Source organism: Ovis canadensis, chromosome 4, assembly GCF_042477335.2.
Source record: "Ovis canadensis isolate MfBH-ARS-UI-01 breed Bighorn chromosome 4, ARS-UI_OviCan_v2, whole genome shotgun sequence".
Taxonomy (NCBI): Eukaryota; Metazoa; Chordata; class Mammalia; order Artiodactyla; family Bovidae; genus Ovis; species Ovis canadensis.
This window is the reverse complement of record NC_091248.1, coordinates 19,770,456-19,796,136: the sequence shown is the minus strand read 5'-3', so window position 1 is coordinate 19,796,136 and position 25,681 is coordinate 19,770,456. Positions and strand designations below refer to the sequence as shown.

Sequence of the window (25,681 nt, the reverse complement as noted above, 5' to 3'; positions counted from 1 at the left end):
GGGACCATGCGCGAAAGCGAACACAGCAGGGGACAGGAGGCGGCCCTCCTCCCCAGCCTCCTCAGGAGGCAGCTAAGCCCAGGCTTGCTCCTCCACGGACAGGACACATCCCGGTCAAGGAGAGGCAGCTTACAAACACCAACGTGTTTTGCTTATATTTGAAAAAGGGAACAACGGAAGGATAAAGAAACACTGCTGAAAATGTTTACCAACCGTGGAGTTAGGGAGGAGAGTCAAGTCACCAGGCAAGGCACCTTCTTTTAGATTTTTGACCTTGGAATCAAGGCGATGTTTCAAACAGCATTAAAAGAAGAGAAAATAAATCAGATTCATTTAACTAATAATCAAAAATGAGGAAGGAACCTGAAACATGGCAGTTTGGTGGTGGAACCACAGAGAAGAATTACCTGAAGGCTGGTATTTTAACATGATCCTGCCTAGAATGTTCCTTAACGACAAAAGGGCTATAAAGAAGTGTGAATTTTACTGAAGTAATATTATGAATATTTTTATGATGTGATCTGGGATACAGCTCACAAATGCAGAGTGAGGCAAAGCAAGTAGCTGACAACATTAGCTTTTTCACAGGAAGAAAAGAGAGATACAATAAAGTCTAAGATGTACAAATCCTGTAGCTTTCCATTTGAACTGGGATATCAATGTGGACCTGTAATCTATTTTTCAGTTTAAAAAGCCTATGTCCTGGCTTTTTAAACTGAAAAAGAGAATTCCAGAAAAACATCTACTTCCGTTTCATTGACTTATGCTAAAGCCTTTGACATGTGGATCACAACAAACTGTGGAAAATTCTTCAAGAGATGGGAATGCCAGACCACCTTACCTACCTCCTGAGAAACCTGTATGCAGATCAAGAAGCAACAGTTAGAACCAGACATGGAATAATGGACTGGTTCCAAACTGGGAAAGGAGGACGTCAAGGCTGTATATTGTCACCCTGCTTTTTTAACTTATATGCAGAGTATATCATGTGAAATACCAGGCTGGATGAAGCACAAGCTGGAATCAAGATTGCTGGGAGAAATATCAATAACCTCAGATACGCAGATGATACCACCCTTGCGGCAGAAAGTGAAGAGGACCTAAAGAGCCTCTTGATGAAAGTGAAAGAGGAGAGTAAAAAGTTGGCTTAAAACACAACATTCAAAAAAATAAGATCATGGCATCCAGTCTCACCACTTCATGACAACTAGATGGGGAAACAGTGGACACGGTAGCTGACTTTATTTTCCTGGGCTCCAAAATCACTGCAGATGTTGACTGCAGCCATGAAATTAAAAAACACTTGCTCCTTGGAAGAAAAGCTATGACCAACCTAGACGGCATACTAAAAAGCAGAGACATTACTTTGCTGATAAAGGTCCGAGTAGTCAAAGCTATAGATTTTCCAGTGGTCACGTATGGATGTGACCATAAAGTGAGCACCGAAGAATTGATGCTTTTGAACTGTGATGCTGGAGAAGACTCTTGAGAGTCCCTTGGACTGCAAGGAGATCAAACCAGTCCATCCTAAAGGAAATCAATTCTGAACATTCACTGGAAGGACTGATGCTGAAACTCCAATACTTTGGCCAACTGATGCGAAGAGCTGACTCCTTAGAAAAGACCCTGATGCTGGGAAAGATTGAAGGCATGAGGAGAAGGGGACAACAGAGGGCGAGATGGTTGGATGGCATCAGCAATTCAAAGGACGTGAGTTTGAACAAGCTCCAGGAGATGGTGAGGGGCAGGAAGGCCTAGTGTGCTGCGGTCCATGCGGTCACAAAGAGTCAGACACGACCAAGTGAACAAGAAAATCAATGTGAGCCTGTAATCTTTTTCAGTTTAAAAAGTGTATGTCCTAGCTCTGTCCATGGAAAAGACCTACCAATTTGGTTTCTAGACACTGTTTTCCATTCCCCAAAGTTAGGGCATCAAAGAGAGTGTGTCACAGCTAGAAAACAAACCTTATTAGTTTTGAGTCAAAAGAACTCAGGAACCAACTTAAGAGAGGCACACCCCACGAGCCCAAAAGAAAGCATCCGGAAAATCAAGAACATTAAGCTTGGATTGAAAGAAGTCGAACGCACAGCATCAAGCTCATCACCAGAGTTAAAATACAAAATACAACGGCTCATTTGTCAGCCTCGGAAGGGCAGGATAACAAATGACGATCCTGGAAACTGACACTGCTCTGTGATGATGTAGAGGGCTGGGGTGGGGATGGGAGGAAATCCAAGAGGGTAGGGATGTATTGATACAAACAGCTTATTCACATCATTATACAGCAGCAACTAACACAATACTCTAAAGCAATTACATACCCCCCAAAAGAAAAAGAGAAATTGACAAAAGGGAAAAATCAAGCACTTCAGGCTTCCTTAGTGGTCCAGTAGCTGAAGGTCTGCCTTGCAAAGCAGGGGGCATGGATTCACTCCCTGGTCTGGGAAGGTCCCACACGCTGCAGAGCAACCAAGCCCATGCGCCACAACTGTTGAGCCTGTGCCCCAGAGCCCAGACTGCAGCTCCCGAGCCCTGCGCCCTAGAGCCTGTGCCCCGAGCCCGGAGCCGCAGCTCCGAGCCCCGCGCCCTAGAGCCTGTGCTGCAGAGCCCGGAGCCGCAGCTCCTGAGCCCCGCGCCCTAGAGCCTGTGCCCCGGACCCGGAGCCGCAGCTCCCGCCTGAGCCCCGCGCCCTAGAGCCTGTGCCCCGGACCCGGAGCCGCAGCTCCCGCCTGAGCCCCGCGCCCTAGAGCCTGCGCCCTAGACCCAGAGCCGCAGCTCCCGAGCCCTGCGCCCTAGAGCCTGTGCTGCAGAGCCCGGAGCCGCAGCTCGCGCCTGAGCCCTGCGCCCTAGAGCCTGCGCCCCAGAGCCCGGAGCCGCAGCTTCTGAGCCACGCGCCCTGGAGCCTGTCTTCCACCAAGAGAAGCTGCCGCGAGGAGGAGCCTGCACACCACAACTGGAGGACAGCCTCTGCTCGCCATTAGAAAAAGCCTACCCTAGCAACAAGAGCCCCACACACAGCCAAAATAAATAAATAGACATATTTTTAAAAAAATCAAGCACTCAGTTACCTCTCCCAGAAATACAAATATGTGACAGGGAAAAGGGTTTCAAGGAAGGGACAATGAAGGAATAACAGAATTAGAAAACAGCGATTTTGTAACCTCTAATAAAACAATGACCCTGGGAGCTGGGAGCTGGGCGGGGGTGGGGGTTGGGGGCCAGGCTGACAATACAGACCCCTGCCCAGCCCAGGATCGGGAAACAGGACAACTGGGGCGAGGAGTGCAGACACACAGCGACTGCAGCTCTGCTCACACTGCACAGGAAGCCAGGGAGACAGAGGAACACAGTCAAAGAAACCACAAGCACACAGTTAGCCAACGACCTCCTTCTTCAACAATGGGAAGACATGGAAAAAAAGAGGAAAGAAAATGCAGTGGCGGGAGACCTATTCTACTCAGGGACACTTGGAGACGCAGCAACCAGATGCCACGGATGGCTCCCCATTTAGACCAAGTCCATTAAAGGACTTTGTGCAGGACCACAGCGGCACTTCTGAGGACATAAGAAATTCCTGTTTATCTCAAGTGCAAAGACGATATTGTGGCTGTGTCGAAAGACACAGAGACACTCGCTGCAACAGTTACTGGTAAAAATTCTGAGTGTCTGGGATTTCCTTTAAAAGACTCCAGAAGAAGAAGGAAGAAGAAGGAGAAAACATAATGATAAAAATATAGGAAGCGGAAGAGACAGGCTCAGGTGAGCCAGTTCTAAAGCTGTGCAAGAGGCAGCCATGGTTTGTTACACTCTCCTCTCTCAGGCGAATTCTCAGATGTTCATAATAAAACGTTTTAAAGATGAAGTATTTAAACAACAAAAGGAGTGTTTTGAGTTGAGCAGCTTCTAAGAATCTGTTTTTTGAGTAGACCCAGTGAGAAGCAGCTCTGACAAGGATGGACCAAAGCATCCAACCAGCTCCTCAGGGCCTCTTTTCTGGGGCCTGGAGACAGAACTCTGGCTGAGCTCTGCAGGGACCACTCCTCTGGGCCCTCACACAGCTGTAGCCCCACTCTAGGCAGATCCCTCGCATTCCCATGAGGCTGAGCCTGGCCATGTGGCTTGCCTTGTCCAAGCAGGTGTCAGCTTAAGAAGTGCTTGTGCACTGGGGTTTGACCTCTTACCCCCAGGGCCCCCATGACGGCTGTGAAGTGCACGGACCCAGGCAGGCTAGCATGCGAGAGGCCTGCACCCGGCAGCCGCATCACCCATCCACAGCAGCACTGGCCACTGGATATGTTAGTGCAGCCGTCCTGGCCCCAGCTCTTCAGGCCCCAGTGCGACTAGCCACCCAACCTGCACCAACTGTGAACAGGGGATACAGCTTCGCTGCTTTAAGCCACTGAGGTTTGGGGTAGTTGGGGCAAAAGTCAAAGATACAATGCATAAAGTAAAAGGTATAGGCAAAAAGCCACCTTTCCATTCGCCTACTGCCTTATTAATTAAAGTGTGTTCTTTGGCTGTTCCAACCGCATCAAATAGGTGGAGGATTATGGGGTCTGGACAAATGGGACTGCCGTTTTGTCCACTTCCTAGCCATGCAAATCCTGCACCACCTTCATACTCCTGAGCCTCCCCGCCCCCCCCCCCCCCCCCCCACACACACACACACACACACACGGGAAGATGCTCTGAGGAGCTGAGCCTAGCAGACTCCCGCCCGGGACGCGTCCCTTACCCATCCACGAGCCCTTGCTGTTTAATGATCCGGTGCGACTCTTCCCTGGAGATCCTGCCGTGAAACCAGTGCTGCGTCCTGTGAATCACTGTGGGGACCAGAGAAGGAGGGTAGGCCGGGCTCCGTGCACGGCAGCCGCCTTGCTAAGCACGCTCGGGCCACACGGGGCCCCGACTCCTGAGGTCCCAGCTTGCGTGCGCTGCACTCCAGGCCCGCCATGAGGCTTGGGGAGGGCTGGGGGCGCTTTTATGTTATTTATGTACAACAATATCAAGCCAACATGCCGTGTTTACCTGTACTGAGGGCGGAAGGGTGGAGGGGGCTTTGGCTACCTAGGATATTCATCCGCGTGCTTCGTTTCTGCAAAAGAAATCCCCGCGTCAGCGCCAAGTGAGCCGCAAACACAATCACCGTGCCACCTGGGACACACCACGGCAGGAAGCTGGCCGGGTGAAAGGCCCTTGATGGCGGGACAATAGCCGCCCAGTCCCATGTGGTCACAAGGACCCCTCCCGTGTGAGCAGGAGGGCAGACAGCTATGGGTCGCAGTTGTTAAAAGCAAAACCAGAAGCATCCCACCCCAGCATATTGCTAACGATCCCAGTACTGAAGCCGGGCTGCGTCCGTCACACTGAAGACACGCAGTACAGTGCCCGACACACCTTAGGAGAAAACCATGAGCTCCCACAGGGGACTCAGGCCTGTGGCTTTGGGCACATTCTCCTTTTCCAAACGGGGAGGCTCTCTGAGCCAGAGTTGCCTTGAAAGCTCAGAAAAGCTTGGAAGTTGAGCGAAATTCTTCCATCTGGAGATTTGGAACTTGAGTCTTAGAGTAAAGAGACTGTTCAAGGGTGGGAGGTTGGTCAGCGGTTGAGCCACGATGGGAATGCCTGGCCCAGCGCTTTCCCCAGAGGCCCTGAGGATACATCAGCAGGGACAGGGCTGTGGGCCACAGGGCCTCAGGGCTCTGCTCCTGTCCCTCCTTCCATGGGAGCCCAGGGACGGCCCGTGGGGGTGGCCAGGTGCCAGGGGCGTGGAGGAGCCCAGGCAAGCCACAGCCTCCTGCAGGCGAGAACTCACAGCCACCCCTCCTCCCTCGCACTGCATCCCTGCCGCCAGCACAGGGCCATTTCTCTGGGGCAGACCAGGGGTGGGACCGGGCCACAGCCTTACCCTCCAGGCGTGGCCTTCTTCCAGGGCTGCGCTCTGGGCCTCAGCTGGATTCTCGATTACTCTTCCCGTTTGCCCAGAGAAATCCATTGCCACAAGGGAGTTCTCAGAGACGCTGCGCTGCAAAGGAGAGGCCGTGGATTCTTGAGACGCAGGGAAGCAAGCGGAGAGCAGGTGGGAACCGCGGTGTGGGAGAGCTGTGCAGACCCAGGGAGGGGCAGCAAAGGGACGGGCAAGGACACCCCACCAAGGATCGGACAGAACACTCAGTGTCTGAAGGGCCCTGGGATGAAAAATGGCTTTGGTTTTTCTTAAGAAGAGGAAAGAAACCTTCCAATTCTCTGAAGATATTTGGAAGCTGCTGGTGAGGCCACTGGTGTCCACCCGTGGGGTCGTCCACAGGGTCTCTAATGTGAATTAAAAGGAGAGCACAGTTCTTGAGGACCTAGCTTGCTGTGGTCCCCCTTTGCCTGGCAAAGTAATAAAGTCATTCTTCTTTCTCCTCCATTACAAAAAACCCCACAAAAACTCATCCAAGAAATGCTAACGTCAAAGGCGAGCAAGCCCTCACCAGCAGCCAAATCCCTTCTCAGGTAAGTTAGTTCACAGAAACATGGGCACCGCTTCTGTGGGTACTTTGACATCTCTGAGGAATGGACATCGAGAGATTGTTAACTCATTATCAACTGGGGGATTTCTGCAGAAACTAACACCTGTGGTTGGTGATGATTTTTATTTTGGCTGGCCAAAACATTAATTCTGTTATTTCACTAACATTTTGCAGGTTATCACATTCAACAGTTACCCCTGTAAAGTTTTCTCCAGCACCATGAGTTTCATTTTCACTTTCTGCATCAGAATCAATCACTAAGGTTTTCTGTCTTTTTGTTGGTCTGATATTCACAGTCTGAAGCAGAACTATATTCTGAAGAACTATCGTCTTCTGAGACACTAACATATATGTCATTCAGACACTCAGAGAAAATATCTGCATAAAATTCACTGAAAATTTTTTCACTCAAAATTTCTCGATGCATCATTTTTGAAAATTTCACATTTATAATATACACAAGGTGCTACAAAAACCTAATGGAGCAAAACACGAGTGATAACAATAATCACAAACTGTATCATGAACCTTTGATCAATTTTAAGATCTAACAACTTCGCACAGAGATGTTAATTCGATCACTTTCTAAAAATGTATTGACACTCCTGGCCAATAAACATTTGGATAACAAAAGATGTGTTAATACATCGCCCAGTCAATAATGTGTTAAGATCGTATTTGGGGAGGATGAAGTGTTTCTACACCTCTGGGACATAAAGTCCATCCTGAGATCACAGGAAGACTCACTACAATCTCAGTTTTCCAAGGACTCAAGAATCATGGTCAACAGCACCATGGACCCACAGCTGAAATGGACAGAAGCGAAGGTGGTGAATGAAGGCAGCTCCTCAGTAGACGTGGGCGCTGCTGTCAACATTTCTGAACACTGGAATGGAGCTCTCAGTGGGAGCCATTCACCAAAGCAACGCTGCAGGGAGATGTGGGAAAGGGGAGAGGGTAGACAGGGATCTGCTCCCAGCAGTCACACTGCTGAGACGACAAAGCCCCTCTCCTGGGAAATGCACGCTGGTAGGATATTCTGGCTCCTCCGGACAGCCTCATCTGAGAAAAGATGCCCACAGCCCGTGCTGATGCAGCAGCTGAACAGCAATGTTGCTTCAGAGGCGCAGCTTGACTTACCACTGGAGTCGAGAAGGACAGCATGGCTTTCCTCTGCTGTGGGATCCTGTAGTTCTGGTAAAGGAGCATCCCATACTGAAGAGGTAAGGAGGGCCAGAGTCAGTCACCAGGGCATCCGGAGCCCTAAAGCCCCACACGGGGCAAACCCTTGGCACTCAAGAGCCACACTCACAGAATAATGGGCGACGATTGGGTGAACTCAAGAATAAACACCCAACAGAGCCCTGTCTCTGGGCCTGCCACCACCAATGCTCCACGGTCAGTTACCACTATCTGTCTGGGGGGGCTGGGTGGGCAGGAAGTGGTCAAAGAAGTAACAACATAATAAGGACTAGCAAGAACAATTAGCCTTACTAAATGTTGCTATGGGCAAAGCTCTGAGTGCTTTATGCTGCTCTTTTATTTAATCCTCTCCATTTTATGAAATATGTACTTTATCCTCATTTCACAAACAAGAGAACACAGCAAGTGAAGCAAGTTGCTCAAGGTCATGGTAAAGTAAGGATTCAGGTTCTGAATGTACAATCCTGCTTCCAAACCAGTGCTCTTCTTAACCACCAGCCTCCCTGCCCAACCAGCTCAGCAGTTTGGGCTTTATTTCCTCAGTCAATTAGCACTGAGCGTCCTGCAAAGCCTCCTACACGCCTGACGTTTCAACCTGCACTCCTCAGTTACACCTTCAAACCACAGAGAGAAGAAAAAAGGAAGAGGAAAGAGGAATCCAGCAGGCTGCATCTTCCTCTTCACTGTTCTTCACGGATGGGAGCTCATTTCCAGCTCAAGGACCAGCAGTAAGTACTCACTTCTGAAGCTAACATATTTGGAACATGATGAAAATGTCTACCATAGATACAGTCACACCCCAGTGAGACAGGAGGAGAGAGAACAGATCAAAACAAACGTTTGAGATGTGGTTCAGTCACTAAGTCATGTCCAACTTAGTGACTCCCAGGCTCCCGTCCTCCACTCTCTCCTGGAGTTTGCGCAAATTCATGTCCATTGAGTTGGTGATGCTATATAACCATTGCATCTTCTGCCACCCACTTCTCCTTTTGCCTTCAATCTTTCCAAGCATCATGGTCTTTTCTAATGAGTTGATTCTTTGCATCAGGTGGCCAAAGAATTGGAGCTTCAGCACCAGTCCTTCCGATGAATATTCAGGGTTGATTTCTTTTAGGATTACCTTGTTTGATCTCCTTGGATCACAGTCTTGTGGAGAAGGGGCCTGTGTAACTCAGGGAAGCTAAGAACCACGCTGTGCAGGGCTACCCAAGATAGATGGACTGTAATGAAGAGTTCTAACAAAACGTGGTCCACCAGAGGAGGGAGTGGCAAACCACATCAGTATTCTTGTCTCAAGAACTCCACGAACAGTATGGAAAGGCAGTATGTTTGTGATGATGGCCAAGAATTTTCCAAACAAATAAAAATACACCAAACTACAGAATCTAGGTGCAGGATAAGAGCAAAACAAAAGGAACAAATAAACAAAACCAGCCAGGAACATCCTACAAAACAGAAACAGAGAAAATGCAAAAGCAACCAGAGAAAGACTTGGTATTTTATATATAACTTCTTGTTATAAAGAAGCGATGAGAAGAAGGACAGCTAACTTTTTAACCTGCATGATGAGAGTCAGAAGACAATGGGAAGGGGGAGGAACAGGATAAAATAACCCTTAATCTAGGACTTGATCAACTGTGAAAAGTTCCCTCAATAATGAAAGCAAAGTCAAAATAAACATGGAGAGATTTTGTCGTCAGCAGGCTCATATTCAAATGGCTGCTGAGTGGAGTTCTGGTCCCAGAGAGAAGAATGTGGATTCAGGAAAAACGAAATGCAGTCTCTATGGCCACATCTGACTAGTATCCAAAAGGACAGCACAGGCCCTGATGAGTGAAGGTGACCAAAACCTCAGCATACAGTGTTATTCCTGGCTCTGTTACAGCTTACACAACACAGAGCTTGAATATTTCTCAAAGTTTAAAGGAACTCATTTTTTTTTTTTTTTAAATGGGAGTTCAATTTCTCCCTCTGGATTTTCCAGTTAATTTTAAGGGTTTTCTGTTTTGCAAAGAATGCCCATTTCATCTTGATTTAAAACCACAACATAGGGAGACATGCAAAGTCTGTCCTGACTGTTCCCATTTTCAAAATGACTGGGTTTTACACGCCTTCCTTCCTTTCTGCTCTCATGTACTTTAATTCCCCTATTTCCATCTGTTCACGTAGGAAAGACATCTGTGTTTATAGTTCACACAGGCGTGAACTGGGGGCTGCTCACACACCATGCAGTGCAGTAGGTGGACAAGAGGCAGGAAGGGATGGGGCAGGCAGGCTTTCAAACTGTTTCAGGGTGGAAATGCGCTTCAGAGATGCTATGAGTGGTGGCTGTTTCTAAACAAAAATTGAAATGGGGGAATGGGGAAATGGGCTCTGCTACATAAAAATAAAATTTGGGAACCACTGGACTTGAGAGATCCTCTTGCAGGAAAGAAGGTAAAAGGGAAGGTCTACATCAGGGAGTTTCATTATTTTAGGTTTCAGGAAGTTATCAGATTTTTTTGGGGGAAAAAAAAAATCTGTGACTGTCTTAAGCCCTAGCATCTAATTTTCCAAATAAGACAACATATGTACACGCCAAAGTTAATTGCTGATCTACCACCATATCAACAATATCTTATAAAACACTGTTGAGATAATAGATCAGACAATCAGAGTTTTAGAAAGTTTAAATTAGCTAAGTTTACACACTCTCAGGTAAGAATAAAGCTTTACTGTGAACACAGCTATTACTATCAACAGCTTTGTGGAAAGCTGACTGCACTGTCCCCATTTGCTTTGTTTTGCTGTGCCCCAGAGAAGTTGTTGTTGTTTAGTCACTAAGTTGTGTCCAATTCTGAGACCCCATGAACTTATAGCCCACCAGGTTCCTCTCTCCATGTGGTTCTCCCGGCAAGAATGCTGGAGTAGGTTGTCATTTCCTGTTCCAGGGGATATTCCCGGACCAAGGATCAAACCTGTGTCTCCTGCATTGGCAGGTAGCTTCTTTACCGCTGAGCCACCAGGGAAGCCTGGCCCTAGAGAAGATGTTTCCCCAAATTCTCAGCAGTCAGAGGACTGGCTTTCGGGAACCATAGGTCTGAACTTCTGGGATCCAAAGAGGCAGTGAGCGTGGCTGCGTGCTGGCAGGTGGCACCACCAGATGGGAGGCTGGAACCCCCATGAGCCATTCTCCAAGTCCCACCTGGGCTTCCCAAGAAAGTCCCCCAAGGGACATGGAGTCTTGGCCAGCCACGCTCCCAGCACTCTCTCCTCACTGTACTGTGAGGGTGGAATTTTCCCCCAGGTTCTCATGATGATCAAATGGGGTAACAGGAAGTTCCAAGCAGGGGCGTGGCATATGATGAGCTTGCAGCAAACCACCGGTGCTATCAGCAGAGTTGGGACAGTCTGCCTCTACCCAACACAACTCCTCAGTCCCTGCTCTTGTGTGGCTTCCAGGTGCTGTGAGCAACCTCTGCTCCAGATGCCTGTGCCAGGTAGGAGGCTCCTTGGCTGCCTTTGTGCCCCACATCCACTTTAACTGCCTTTTCCATGTTAAGGAATTCATTACAGAATCCTGTGGGGTTTTTTTGCTTTGTTTTGCTGTTGTTGTTTTAAAGCTTTTTTAAGAACTCCAGACTTAAAAAAAAATTATATGTACTTTTTAGCCCTGCTTGGGTGGCTTACAGGATCTTAGTCCCCTACTAGGAATTGAACCTGGGCCCTAGCAGTGAAAGCGCTGAGTCCTAATCACTGGACCACCAGGGAATTCCCTAGAGTAGGGGTCCCCAACCCTTGGGTCACAAACGTGCTGGTTCTTGGCCTGTTAGGATCTGGGCTGCACAGCAGCAGGTGAGCAAGTGAAGCTTCATCTGTACTTACAGCCACTCCCCATCACTTGCATTACTGCCTGAGCTCAGGAAACAAGCTCAGGGCTCCCACTGATTCTGCACTGTGCTAAGTCGTAGAATGATTTCATCATATAATGTAATAATAACGGAACTAAAGTACACAATAAATGCAATGTGCTTGAATCATCTGGAAACCACCCCACCCTGCCTCAGTCCATGGAAAAATTATCTCCCAGAAAACTGGTCCTTGGTGCCAAAAAGCATGGGGGACCATTGCCCTACAGAATCTTGTGTTGATGAAGCAAGATCTCCCTCTTGGGGAAGAATTGTAATAGCTTAAGAAGCTTCTAGAAGGTGGAGGGCCACAGGAAGGATATGGTAGGTAACACAGTTTTCACACTCCCTGCACAGCCCCTGGAGTCTATGAAATCACTTCGGAAACACTGTAGTAGGAAGGTACAGGAATAAAAGCAGATACTAGCCAGTTTCCCCCCCAGGAGGTTTGAGCTATATATATATATATATATGTATATATATATATATAGGCACACATATATATTTTAAAGGAGGTGTAATTGGGTTGGTACTTAAGAGAAACAGGAAGGTCCTAAGTTAACTCAAAGGAACGCTTTCCTCTCAAAAACACCCTGGGATTTTTATAGCATCCAAATTGCTGTTGCAACATCACCAAAAGCCAGGCAGGTATTTGGGTCAGTTTCCACTTTCATTCAGTGCACACTTTCTGAGCATCTCTTATGTTCCGAGCACTAGGTCATCCCAGCTCTGAGGATCTGGGGGGAGCCAGGCAGGATGGCCCCTGGACATGACAGCAGAACCAAGGAAAAGTGAAAGGAGCCTTGAGCCTCTCCAGGTCAGGTCCCTGCAGCCTGAGAACAGGTCTCCCCATGAAGAAGACAAGACTGACCACTGACTGAACCACTGCTCACAGTCCAAGAAGCTGGTGACGCTGCAGGGCCAGGGGAACAGGAGGCGTTTGAGAAGGTTCCCTAGCACTTTCAAAGGGTGCCGGTCTCCTCGATAACGTCCTGTTATTGAGGCAATGTGGGGGTGCAGGGTGAGGTCATCAAGGAGGACCTTGTCTTCCAATTATGCTTCGCCCCACTGAGCAAGATGAATGGAGCTGAGGGCAGGCAGGGAGGAGACCTGGATGTCTGTAAGGGACCCCTCACACCAGAGGCTGATGCTGTCTGCTCTGTAGAGGCAGGAGCCCCAGGGTGTGCCCAGCCAAGATGGGAGGATATGACCCCACTGCTGTTCACTTGAGAAAGGCTCCAGCCACCACTGCCTTGCTGCAGTGACCCGGGCCAGGCCCTGCCTCCCTGCAGGACGGCGCTGTGGGAGGCGGAGTCAGGGGTTCCCTCGGGGCAGTGTGACTTGGTCAACAGGCTCACGTCTGGAATGGATGGATCTGTTTCCTGGAGACTCTCAGGGAGGCAGTGAGAGTGCCGGTCAGGGATGGAGTTCTGGGGCCAGCACGCTGGGGTCCTGCTGCTGCCTCAGCCCCGTGCTAGCAGCCATGTGAGGTAAGTCATGGGCTTCAAGTCCGTCACCTGTGCTCTGAGGATGGTTGTGCGTGTGTGCACAGAGCTGCTGTGAGCAGTGAGGTCCCAGGTGTGAGGTGATGCGTGGCCCACAGTGGATGCTCCGGAACGTTCACACTGTGCCAGCACACACAGAACACGAGTCGCTGGCACTAATAACAGCCAGGTATCACGGCCACTGCGAGCTCGGTCGCTCCCTCCCTGCGCCTGGTTATGACAGCACAGAGATGCCCACCCTGCTCACGTGAGAGGCTGGGTCAGAGTAGGGCCACATCACTGCCTGTTACCCATGGAATAGGACGTCTCAGTATCCCTTCCTAATGCATCTCCTTTTTGCTTTCTCCGAAAGAGGTTATATTTTTGCAGAGAAAAAAATTAATGAAATCACACAAACACAAAACCTTGACGGCCTCCCTGCACATCTGCCCTGCCTGCCCCACAGCCTCCAGGCTCCTGTGAGCAGCCTCCACGTTCGCCTGCCGCCTCACGTTTACACACCAGCAAATGTGAACACGTACCTCCACCCCTCATCCCACAAATGCAGTGATCTCTCTAAACACCCTTCTGCACTGTGCTGTTGAATTGTTAATAGTACATCCTGGAACATTCCCCACTGCAGAACCCTGAGAGGAGCCTGTTCCTTCTCCAGCCACAGAGGGGCTCTCTGCTTGAAAATCCCTTAACTCAGGGAACCAGCTCTCTATTGAGGGACACTTGGCTTTAACACCAGCTTGTCAGGACAGAAACGGTATGGACCTAACAGAAGCAGAAGATATTAAGAAGAGGTGGCAAGAATACACAGAAGAACTGTACAAAAAAGATCTTGATGACCCAGATAATCATGATGGTGTGATCACTCACCTAGATCCAGACATCCTGGAATGTGAAGTCAAGTGGGCCTTAAGAAGCATCACTACAAACAAAGCTAGTGGAGGTGATGGAATTCCAGTTGAGCTATTTCAAATCCTAAAAGATGATGCTGTGAAAATGCTGCACTCAATATGCCAGCAAATTTGGAAAACTCAGCAGTGGCCACAGGACTGGAAAAGGTCAGTTTTCATTCCAGTCCCAAAGAAAGGCAATGCCAAAGAATGCTCAAACTACCACACAATTGCATTCATCTCACATGATAGTAAAGTAATGCTCAAAATTCTCCAAGCCAGGCTTCAGCAATACGTGAATTATGAACTTCCTGATGTTCAAGCTGGTTTTAGAAAAGGCAGAGGAACCAGAGATCAAATTGCCAACATCCTCTGGATCATCAAAAAAGCAAGAGAGTTCCAGAAAAACACGTACTTCTGTTTTATTGACTATGCCAACGTCTTTGACTGTGTGGATCACAACCACCTGTGGAAAATTCTGAAAGAGATGGGAATACCAGACCACCTAACCTGCCTCTTGAGAAATCTGTATGCAGGTCAGGAAGCAACAGTTAGAGCTTGACATGGAACAACAGACTGGTTCCAAACAGGAAAAGGAGTACGTCAAGGCTGTATATTGTCACCCTGCTTATTTAACTTCTATACAGAGCACATCATGAGAAACGCTGGGCTGGATGAAGCACAAGCTGGAATCAGGATGGTCGGGAGAAATATCAATAACCTCAGATATGCAGATGACACCACCCTTATGGCAGAAAGTGAAGAAGAACTAAAGAGCCTCTTGATGAAAGTGAAAGAGGAGAGTGAAAAAGTTGGCTTAAAGCTCAACAATCAGAAAATGAAGATCATGGCATCCAGTCCCATCACTTCATGGGAAATAGATGGGGAAACAGTGGAAACAGTGGCTGACTTTACTTTTTTGGGCTCTAAAATCACTGCAGATGGTGACTGCAGCCATGAAAATAAAAGATGCTTACTCCTTGAAAGGAAAGTTATGACCAACCTAGACAGCATATTAAAAAGCAGAGACATTACTTTGTCAACAAAGTTCCATCTAGTCAAGGCTATGGTTTTTCCAATGGTCATGTATGGATGTGAGAGCTGGTCTATAAAGAAAGCTGAGTGCTGAAGAATTGGTGCTTTTGAACCTTGGTTTTGGAGAAGACTCTTGAGAGTCCCTTGGACTGCAAGGAGATCCAACCAGTCCATCCTAAAGGAGATCAGTCCTGGGGTTCACTGGAAGCACTGATGCTGGAGCTGAAACTCCAATACTTTGGCCACCTGATGTGAGGAGCTGACTCATTTGAAAAGACCCTGATGCTGGAAAAGATTGAGGGCAGGAGGAGGAGACGACAGAGGATGAGATGGTTGGCAGGCATCATTGACTCAGTGGACATGAGTTTGAGTAACTCCGGGAGTTGTGATGGACAGGGAGGCCTGGCGTGCTGCTGTCCATGGGGGTCACAAAAAGCTGGACACGGCTGAGTGACTGAACTGCCTGTCAGGGGTCAGGGGGCTTCCCAGGTGGCGTGAGTGGTAAAGAATGTGCCTGCCAATGCAGGAGACCTAGGAGACAAGGGTTCAATCCCTGGGTTGGGAAGATCCCCTGGAGGAGGAAATGTCAACCCACTCCAGTACTCTTGCCTGGAGAATCCCATGCACAGAGGAGCTTGGTGGGCTACTATCCGTAGGGTTCTGAAGACATGACTGAGCACAGCACAGTGTCAGGGAGCAGCCTGTGACGTAAGACGTCTGACACCAGCACAGCACCTCCTCTTCTATTACAGAACAGTAACATTTCTATCTTAACTGTTCTCTGTTTCCTCAGTGACAAAAAATAAAACAAAGGAAGGTTCTGGGACAGAAGAACACTGGCTGCCTCTCCGGGAAGCCTGCAGCACCTCTCAGGAGTCTCAGAGCTCAGCCTCCCCCATCTGTCTCCAAGGGACGCCACCCAGAGTCCCGCAATAGCTGGAAGCCTCAGGGACGGCTGGGGACTTCTGCAAGAGACTGGTTGCACGTGGCGGCCGCAGCTAAGCAAACACGCGTCCCTTCCAGCCCTCGACTTGGGCCGAGTCTGTTTTATCAGCTAACCTGTAACTCACAAGGACTTTCTATACTAAGGAATTTCCAGCACATGGTGTGTGTGTGCAGAGGAACACTCTGTGCCATATTACACGGTGGTGCACTGCCCTGCCCTTCTATAGGGCATGTGAGGTCACCTGGGCCGTTTCTGTGAAATCGCTGTGGGGTGCAATCCCACGAGATGGTCCGAGCAAGACATTTTCTTTAGAATGACTGTTGGGGGACACTGCTTCCCTCGAGGCCCTGTGAGGGGCCAGACGACCCGCCATGTCTCCTGGAAGGCCCTGGCACTCTGGGAATTCCCAAGTGCGATGCTGCAACAGGGAAGCCATCACGCTCCTGATGACCTATGTGCGCCCAGCCCACTCCCATCTTCTGACTCCTTGGTCCCGACCTTTGGTTCCCCATTTCTCTAAGGCAGTGGTTCTCAACCCTCCCCACACCCAGGGGACACCTGGGGCCGTCTCAGCTGCTGGGGTGCTGCTGGCATCTCATGGGAGACATGAGGGCAGGCTGCTCAATGTGCTGCAAAGCACAGCACAGCCTGCTCCCACCCTAAGTGCCACCAGCATCAGGTCGGGAACTGGCTCCGGCTCCGCTGGTGTAACGGCTCTGCTGGAGCTTCTGAGACTGAGTACACGTGCGAGGACCCTCGACTCCCAGAGCCCAGTGACGGGGCATGGAGGGTGAGAGGCATCACCAGTGGAGAGGTGCGCACTGCCACACGCTGTGACCTCGGGGTCTCACTCAGTGACCAGTGACACATGCACACACACACACACACACACGCGCGCGCGCGCACACACACAGAGTGACCGCTGACAGGCACACACAGTGACTGGGGATGATACACACACACATAGGGACCGGGGGATGATACAGACACACAGGAACCTCGGGGAGACACACACACACACACACACACACAGGGATGGGGGGAATAACACAGACATACAGGGACCTTGGGGAGACACACACACGTACACACACACAGTGACCGGGTGATGATACAGACACACAGGGACCTCGGGGAGACACACACACACACACACACACACACACACAGTGACCGGGGGATGATACAGACACACAGGGACCTTGGGGAGACACACACACACACACACACACACACACACACAGTGACCGGGGGATGATACAGACACACAGGGACCTCGGGGAGACACACACACACACACACACACAGTGACCGGGGGATGATACAGACACACAGGGACCTCGGGGAGACACACGCACACACACACACACACACACACAACACACACACACAGTGACCGGGGGATGATACAGACACACAGGGACCTCGGGGAGACACACACACACACACACACACAACACACACACACAGTGACCGGGGGATGATACAGACACACTGGGACCTCGGGGAGACACACACACACACACACACAGTGACCGGGGGATGATACAGACACACAGGGACCTTGGGGAGACACACACACACACATACACACACACACACACACACACACACAGTGACCGGGGGATGATACAGACACACAGGGACCTCGGGGAGACACACACACACACACACACAACACACACACACAGTGACCGGGGGATGATACAGACACACAGGGACCTCGGGGAGACACACACACACACACACACAACACACACACACAGTGACCGGGGGATGATACAGACACACAGGGACCTCGGGGAGACACACACACACACACACACACACACACACACACACACAGTGACCTCGGGATGACACACACACGGTGACCACAGTGACGCACACACATTAACCTTGGGGCTAACAAGCACACATAGTGACCGTGGGTTCACACACACAGTGACCTCGGGGCTGACCTGCACACATAGGAGTGTGGGGTGACACACACAGACAGTGACCTCGGGGCTGACCTGCACACATAGGAGTGTGGGGTGACACACACAGACAGTGACCTCGGGGCTGACCTGCACACATAGGAGTGTGGGGTGACACACACAGACAGTGACCTCGGGGCTGACCTGCACACATAGGAGTGTGGGGTGACACACACAGTGACCTCGGGGCTGACACGCACACATAGTGACCGTGGGGTGACACACACAGGGACCGGGGGATGATCCACACAGTGACCTCGGGATGACATACACGTAGTGACCATGGGTTCACACACACACACCCCGCGACCACGGGGACCCACCTTGAGGAGCCTGCAGGCTGTCACCCAGCACGTGCGGCTCTGCTCATCCTCGGCGCAGAGCAAGCGCAGCTCCTTAGCCTCGTTCCTGACTCTGTTAGGCTAAAGGAGAAGGGAGACTGTGAGTGTGAGGGTGAGTCAGGACCACCCTTCCTCTCAGGGCAGAGCAGAGCTCCACCCGCAGCACAGCCCACCAGGTGACAGAGACGGGAGCACGGGCAGGTGCGTGCGCCTGGGCACTGGGCATCACTCACGGCTCTGCGGGGCACAGGCCGGGCCTGCTAGTTGGTTACTTAGTACTTGGCTGAGTGATCGGCCATCCTCCCACGGTGAGTGTTGGGGGAGACAATCAGGAAAGGGAACCATCAAGGTGGGGGGGATAGCGGGGCGTCTAGCTCCTGCACGGAAGGTGGGTTCCGGGAAGGACAGCCACTCAGGGATTTTGGAAGGAGGTGCCTTCCGTCACCTCTGAGGAAGAGGCAGCTGCAGGAAGGGCCCGCAGGGTGAGCTGAGGCAGGGAGGAGCCTCCAAGACTCAGGGCTGTGGAGGCCAAGGACAGACGCTGTGGAAAGGCCCAGAGAGGGAGACCAGTGTGGCCGTAGAAGAGACAGCGGAGAGCTGGCAGGTGCCCACCCAGGGGCAGGGGCTGGCTGTGATGGAAGAAAGCCTACAGGCACAGGCTGGGCTGGGCCCTCTAAGCCCAGACCCGAGGGGCCCTGAGGGGTCAGACTAGCCCAGCTCTCTGCTTCGGGAACCTGGATGTGGAAGAGAGTTGAAGGACAGCTCTGCGTGTGGTGGATACAGTGGGAGAGGCAGAGGCCGCAGGGCTGTGGGCTGGCATGTGGGCCAGGGGAAAGAGGGACGGCTCCAGTCCCCCACGAGCCGCTCTCCACCAGCCGCCTGTGCACTGCGCCCTTCAGGGGGTTTGAGGTCAGTTCTTACCACTTGCAACCAAAGAAGCTTCACCAAGTCAAGCAGAAAAATAGTATTTTTGGATGGAATAGGCTCCCTGTGCCCTGTCTCCTCCTCCAGCTTAGAAGACAGCCCAGCTGGGGGACTATGGGCTCGCTCACTGGCAACCTCGTGTGGGCAGCAGGGCTGGGCAGTTCCCACCCTGTGAGCACCTGGGAAGACCCAGGAAGATGATGGAGGTAGAAACCTCAGCAGACTGTCTCGTGCACAGTGGGTAATTCAGTAAATCTCTACATTATGATGACTGACAACACAACCTCACCGAGTAGGAAGGACTGTGTGTGTGTGTGCACGTAAGCATGCACACATACGTCCACATGTGCTTGTTCACATGGCGTGTGCAGCTATGTACATGCATGTGTGCGCATGTGAGCCTATGTGTGAGCATGCGCCCTCACACACCTGCACAGTGACAAGCAGAGCTGTGGTCACCCCTAGACTAATGTCCTGGTTACTGGAAGCCCACACACAAGGCATCAGCTTACTCAGTACCCTGGAGGCCACTCAGATGACAGGCTGGGGGGTCCCTAAACCACGGGGCCCATCGCCCTAAGCCATGGGGCACTGTGCATCAGGGATTCTGCTTTTCTCTGAGCATCTGCGCTACTCAAGGCCCGACACACTGAAAGCACACATGAAATATTTTTACACCAGTGCATAAATCCCATGTGAAACTGTTTGTTGTTTTTAAAAAGCAACAACCAAGAGAGGAGGTCGCTGGTTTAATTTCAAAGTTCACCATGAGTCTCAGGGTGGGTGGTACCTTTATGCAGAAGCCATAGTCTGTAGGGGCACTGTACTGCTTCCTGCCAGCAATCAGGGAGAAGATGCTGCTGTCCTCCAGGTCGGCCAGCAGCTGCAGGTGTCTGGGCTCCTGCGGGGAGGTGGTCAGGTTTATACGGGGGAACTTCTCAGCACAGCTAAGAGCAAGTGTTTCCTGTCCTTGTCAGCAGAGGGCAGTCTAAGCGTGCTCTCAACACCTCTCCCCTTTGACAGTCTACAGGTTATAACCATGGTGTCACGTAAGTACCAAGTTAAAACCATATCCCCCAGCCCCTGCTAAAAACCCCACCTCCCAATATTCAGACAGATGGATACAATGTATCTGATATTCCACCTTGTAAGGTAATATTCAAAGTGGAAACCAGGACATCTGCAAACCATGGTCAAGGTTAGGAGTATACACTCAAATGCAAGACTCCCACCACGGTTGTTATGCTGAGTGATCAGTGGCCAACTGCTCGCAAAATGTCCCAATCCTGTGCCTTAACTGTCCATCCCACATCTGTTCCCTCCTCTAGGTGACAAATGACCTGGGGCTCAGCAGCAATGAGGAGGACGCATAAGGTGCACATCAGAGCTGGGAAATGAGGAAGCGGACCTCCCTGTAACCCAGGAAGACCTGCAGCCTCAGAGGAAGGGAGTGCAGCCACGGCCCTTCCCTCCAGCTCATGCCCCCTTTCCCTGGTGGCCACGCCCTCCTCCCTGGTGGCCATGCTCCTTCCTTCTAGTTCATGCCCCATTACCCTGATGCCATGCCCGTTCCCTCCAGCCCATGCCCCCTTTCCCTGGTGGCCACGCCCATTCCCTCCAGCTCACGCCTTTTCCCTGGTGGCCACGCCCCTCCTCTCTGGTGGCCACGCCCCTTCCCTACAGCTCACGCCCTTTCCCTGGTCGCCACGCCCCTTCTCTCCTGACTTCCCAGAGCCGGATGCTGGGCCAGCACCCGCCCTTGGCGTCCCCAGCTCCTCCCCTCTCTCTCCGGCAGGAACAGAAGAGACTGCAGCTCTTGGATGGTATCAGCACGGCCAAGGTCAGCGGGCATGCTACCATGGTAGGTGTCCTCAGATGTTACAGGAAAACAGGTCAGAAATGCAAAGACACCAAAAGACCCCAGCAAGACCAGCCCACAACACCCCAGCTCTCTTCAGAGGCCTGCAGCCATTTCAATCCCTCACCTCCTCTTCCCACTGGGGACACACAGACTGCAATTTATTCCATAAAATACCTGCAATAACATATATTAGATTGGCATCAGGGTGACAATCATCCATTGAATATCCTTATGGCGATCCTAGACACCAACTTCCAAATTACAGACCCTAAGTCAGCATCTTCCGAGGGACTCAGGCAGCCATGAGGCTCTGCCGCCAGCCCACAGAGGGAGCCCGGGCTGGCCCGCTTGGTGGTGGGAGGGCACACAGCCCCCGGGCCTCAGGTCTGACATCACCTGCTTTCCCAGGGAGACCTGTGCACCAGGAACTCTGAGTTTAGCTGCTACACACTCAGCTTAATAAGTCACGAGCTGGGAGGAGGCCATGGTGCGCACCTCTACTCGGAACCCTCCCAGCCTGGTGTGACTGGCAGTTGGGCCTTTGAAACTCACCTTCGAAGCTCCCTTTGTGGAGCAATAGAGGCCGGATCTCCGCAAACACACATACAGCTTCTTCCAAGATTTCCTTCCCAGCTCCTTCACGTGCAAAAACCCTTGAATCTCAGGACAACTACTGGAGTTTAAAAAATTCTGTTGAAGAGAAAATTTTAAAAGTCAGATAATACTGACGTGAAATTATGAGGACATACTATGAGCATCATTGACACTGGAACATTTTATGAATTACCAAAATACTCTTTTTGTATTAAACTGAGTGCTTTCAAATATTTTTCCTTTCAAAAGTCTTAAAATTCCCCTCTAAATTGGTGGTGCCTAAAATATAATTTGTGTTTAAACACACAAGCAAACCAGATCTTTTTAACGCTGAAAAACAGAAGTCATAAATCTCTTAATAAGACCATATGTTTAAGCATCCTGCCCTTTATTCTATTTTTCCTTAGAAATCCCAGTCTGATCCGCAGAGTTGGGGCAACAGAGGTGCCAGAAGCACTGATCGGGAGCACGTGGGCTGGGAGAAGCCATCTGGCTGCCACTTTGACCACATGTCCCCTGCTGAAGCTATGTGTCCTGTGTCTGTCCGTCTCCTGAAACAAACACCCACTGTCCCCATTAACTCCGCCCACTGGCAGCACCTCTTTCTCTGGGAAAGAGAGGACCTTGTGGGTCCCCGCCACTGACTGAAACAGACATTTCTCCTTCTGCAGGCGGGACAGGCCAGCTGGGCAGGTCCCAGCGCTCCCCAGGCAGTGCCTCTGGGGCCTCCAGAGGTCACTGCACCCCTCACCAAGCACCAAATCATCTCAAATCAGGCAACTAGGTTGCAGGAAATCATGTGCCCCTCATTGTGCCTAAACCAGGATAACTAAGTATGGACAACTCTAGCCCAGAGCAGACAGATGCTGTGGTGGGAGGGCCCAGAACAGAATATGGAGGCTCTCAGCTTCCAGAGGCAGAAGAAATAAAGCAGGAAAGGGAGGGCTCAGGGAAGAATTCTATAGGAACTACATTCTAGTACTTTCTCATATTATATAGAAGGAAATGGCAACCCACTCCAGTGCTCTTGCCTGGAGAATCCCAGGGACGAGGGAGCCTGGTGGGCTGCTGTCTCTTGGGTCGCACAGAGTTGGACACGACTGAAGTGACTTGGCAGCAGCAGCAGCAGCAGAAAGTGCTGGTTACGTTAGTGAATTGTTTATTCTCTCACTTAACACACTGTTAAGAGATACATTTTTAGGGGCACAGAGGAATATTCTGACCTCCTAGAAGAGCATGAGTCAGCAGTAAGTGTGGAGAGGTAGCTGGTGGCCCCCTCCATCAGTAGGGGAGGGAAAGGCCAGGTTTAACTAGGAGCAGACTTTAGGAAGCGAGGAGACAATGAAGATAGGTATGTTGGGTTTTTTAGAGTATAAGAAGTAACTTTTTAAGGATTTTAGAGCAACCTAATCAGTTTTGGGGACTTCCCAAGTGGTGCTAGTGATAAATAAGACACCTGCCAAAGCCAGAGACTGAAGGGACGCAGGTTTCATCCCTGGGTTGGAAAGATCCCCTGGAGGAGGGCATGGCAACCCACTCCAGTATTCTGCCTGGAGGGTCCCGTGGACAGAGGAGCCTGGTGGGCCACAGTCCATGGGGTCGCGAAGAGCTGGACAGGACTGAGCGACTTAGCATGCATGCATGGATCAGTTTTTGCTATGAGACGGACTCACTCTTGCTGTAGCAATTTCCAGGGCCTTGTGCTTGCAGATGGGATTGGTGCTCACAGGGGACACGGGAGCTAGAGCTTCTCTACCCCACTCTCCTGCTCCGATGGCCTCTGCCAGTCTATCCTGTTTCTAAGTGCTTGTTTTGAGGAAGCCTGGCTGTGTGCGTGCTAAGTCACTTCAGTTGTGTCTAACTCTGCGACCTCATGGACTGTAGCCTGCCAGGCTCCTCTGCCCATGGGACTCTCCAGCAAGAATACTGGAGTGGGTTGCCAGGCCCTCCTCTAGGGGATCTTCCCCACCCAGGGATCGAACCTGAGTCTCTCATGTCTCCTGCAGTGGCAGGTGGGTTCTTTACCAGTAGCGTCACCTGGGAAGCCTGGCTACACACAGCTTTCCCAAGTAAATATGTATTCCTGGATACTCTAAATTCCAACAGGAGCCAAGGCTCATATTTGTGAGGACGAGCTCAACTGATCCAAGTTTCTACCAGGCCCCTGGGGCAGCCCGAGAGCATCTATGCAAAAACTCCAGCAGAAGCCTCTTCCTGCCCAGTACCTGCAACAGCTGGGTGTGACTGCCGTTGGACTGCTGGCACCACGTAACCATCTGTTCCGGGAAGAAATTCTACGATGTGGAAAAACAAAGACGATAAAGGTTAGCTTCCAAGTGGGGAAAACCTACTTACAGATATGCCAGTACTAAAAACATCCCTCTAGGCACGATTATGGACAATCTGTATTTAAAATGATGGTCCTTTTAATTTATCACACAGTGGAAACACTGACTTCAGAAAGGCTGCATCTTCTATTAAAGGCAGGATCAAGTTTGAAGTCTGTGATGCCCTCTCTGACCCACGCCTCACAGTGTACCCAGGCAGAGGGCTGCCCCACTCCCTAACTCAAGGACACAGGTGGGTGCCCAAGACAAAGAACTCTTGAAACCAGGACTTGAGCACGGGGATGTGAAGAAGCCTTTTCTGGTGCATTATCCAAAAGCAGTTATCAGATCTCTTCTTTTCAATAAAAAAGCAGCTAAACTATCAGGACCAGAAGTAGGCACTGGGACTTCTCCCCCAGCTACTGCTGCTGTGACTCAGGACTGGGGCTCATGCCACGGCGGGTACGAGGCTTCCCATGCTGACATCCCACAAGGCAAGGGCCCCAGCTCCCCAAAACAGAAAACTCCAAGAAACCAGCTTAACATACCCAGATGTCGGTTTCTCTACTGCTTCTTCCTCCAATAATCCCAAAGCAATATTTGCCACTTGCCAAGAGTAATGAGTTTTTATTTTACTGAATATTTGACCAAGTTGCTCCAGCTGAACTAAGAACTTCCAAAATAACTGAAGAAGCTCACCCCAGCTCTCTCTCTCCATTTAGAGACTGACCTCCTCACCCACTGTTACTTTTGGGAAAAGGAGATGGTTACTTTGGTCAGAACAAAGGCATTCAATTATGCATCAGAGAGACGGTTTCCAGCCAGTATTGCTGGGTTAACTAGCAACACTGATTGTCAAACCATCTGCCTCCCACTACATCTCAGTCAGTTATTTTGTGATCAGCTACAATGAAACACAAGTAGTTTATACTTGCAATATTTCCAGAGTTCCAAACCCCAAATCCAAAGTGATAAAACTCACCATGGGATTTTTGAAAAACTCGTATTTTGCATAATTCTTCCTGAATAAAAATTTACTTTCACTTGCCATGGTGCTCTCCACCTGGACCACCAGCTCATGGTCTTCCAAGCACCGCTCTGCAGGAGAAAGTGTTGTCGGAGATGAGACAGGCAGAACCTTCCAGGCAGCCTTGCAACCAAATACAAAACCCGACTTTTCCATTCTTTAAGCATCGTGGCGAAGATGAGACTGAGAGCTAAACTAAATTGAAATCTCACTTTAATGCGTTATCAAGCGCATAGGAGGTCTTAGGACTCAGAGTATGAGGAACTCAGATCAGTCCTTGCTTTTGCATACTTCTTTTCATTCCCCCTCTTTACTTGGCTATAATGAACTGTTGTTCCCTAGAGGGGAGTATGTCAATCCATCTGTGAATCAGAGAAAGAATAAAGGATGAAACTTGTGAGGATCACATCCCTGAGACTACTGTGTCTATGCACTTCATTTCTTATTCCCTCAGAACAAATTTTCTTCATGTGATGAAGCATCTCCCAGGGTTTAGCACACGTCATGTCTCTACTATATGATGTTATAGTAGGTGCTACGAGAAGAAATACTGGAATAACAATCTCTCAAGCAGTCCTTGCATGTGACAATGTCCTGTCTGTCTGTAGCCACTGCACGCATTCTCTGTGGACAGTGACGGTCAGGTATTAGAA

General features: G+C 50.3%; 1 protein-coding gene across 9 annotated transcripts in view; it reads right to left on the bottom strand.

Annotated features, from left to right (window-relative positions):
• Positions 1 to 25,681, bottom strand: part of GRB10 (growth factor receptor bound protein 10) — a 209,306-nt gene that overhangs the window by 7,355 nt on the left and 176,270 nt on the right. For all 9 annotated transcript variants that reach the window (XM_069587312.1, XM_069587318.1, XM_069587315.1 and 6 more), the window contains 9 exons: positions 24,984 to 25,099; positions 23,900 to 23,968; positions 21,633 to 21,770; positions 20,010 to 20,120; positions 18,278 to 18,376; positions 7,656 to 7,730; positions 5,909 to 6,025; positions 5,029 to 5,095; positions 4,736 to 4,823 (listed from right to left, as the gene is read on the bottom strand). In XM_069587312.1, coding sequence (XP_069443413.1) covers positions 4,736 to 4,823; positions 5,029 to 5,095; positions 5,909 to 6,025; positions 7,656 to 7,730; positions 18,278 to 18,376; positions 20,010 to 20,120; positions 21,633 to 21,770; positions 23,900 to 23,968; positions 24,984 to 25,099 — 880 coding nt within the window. The remainder of the gene's footprint in view (positions 1 to 4,735; positions 4,824 to 5,028; positions 5,096 to 5,908; positions 6,026 to 7,655; positions 7,731 to 18,277; positions 18,377 to 20,009; positions 20,121 to 21,632; positions 21,771 to 23,899; positions 23,969 to 24,983; positions 25,100 to 25,681) is intronic.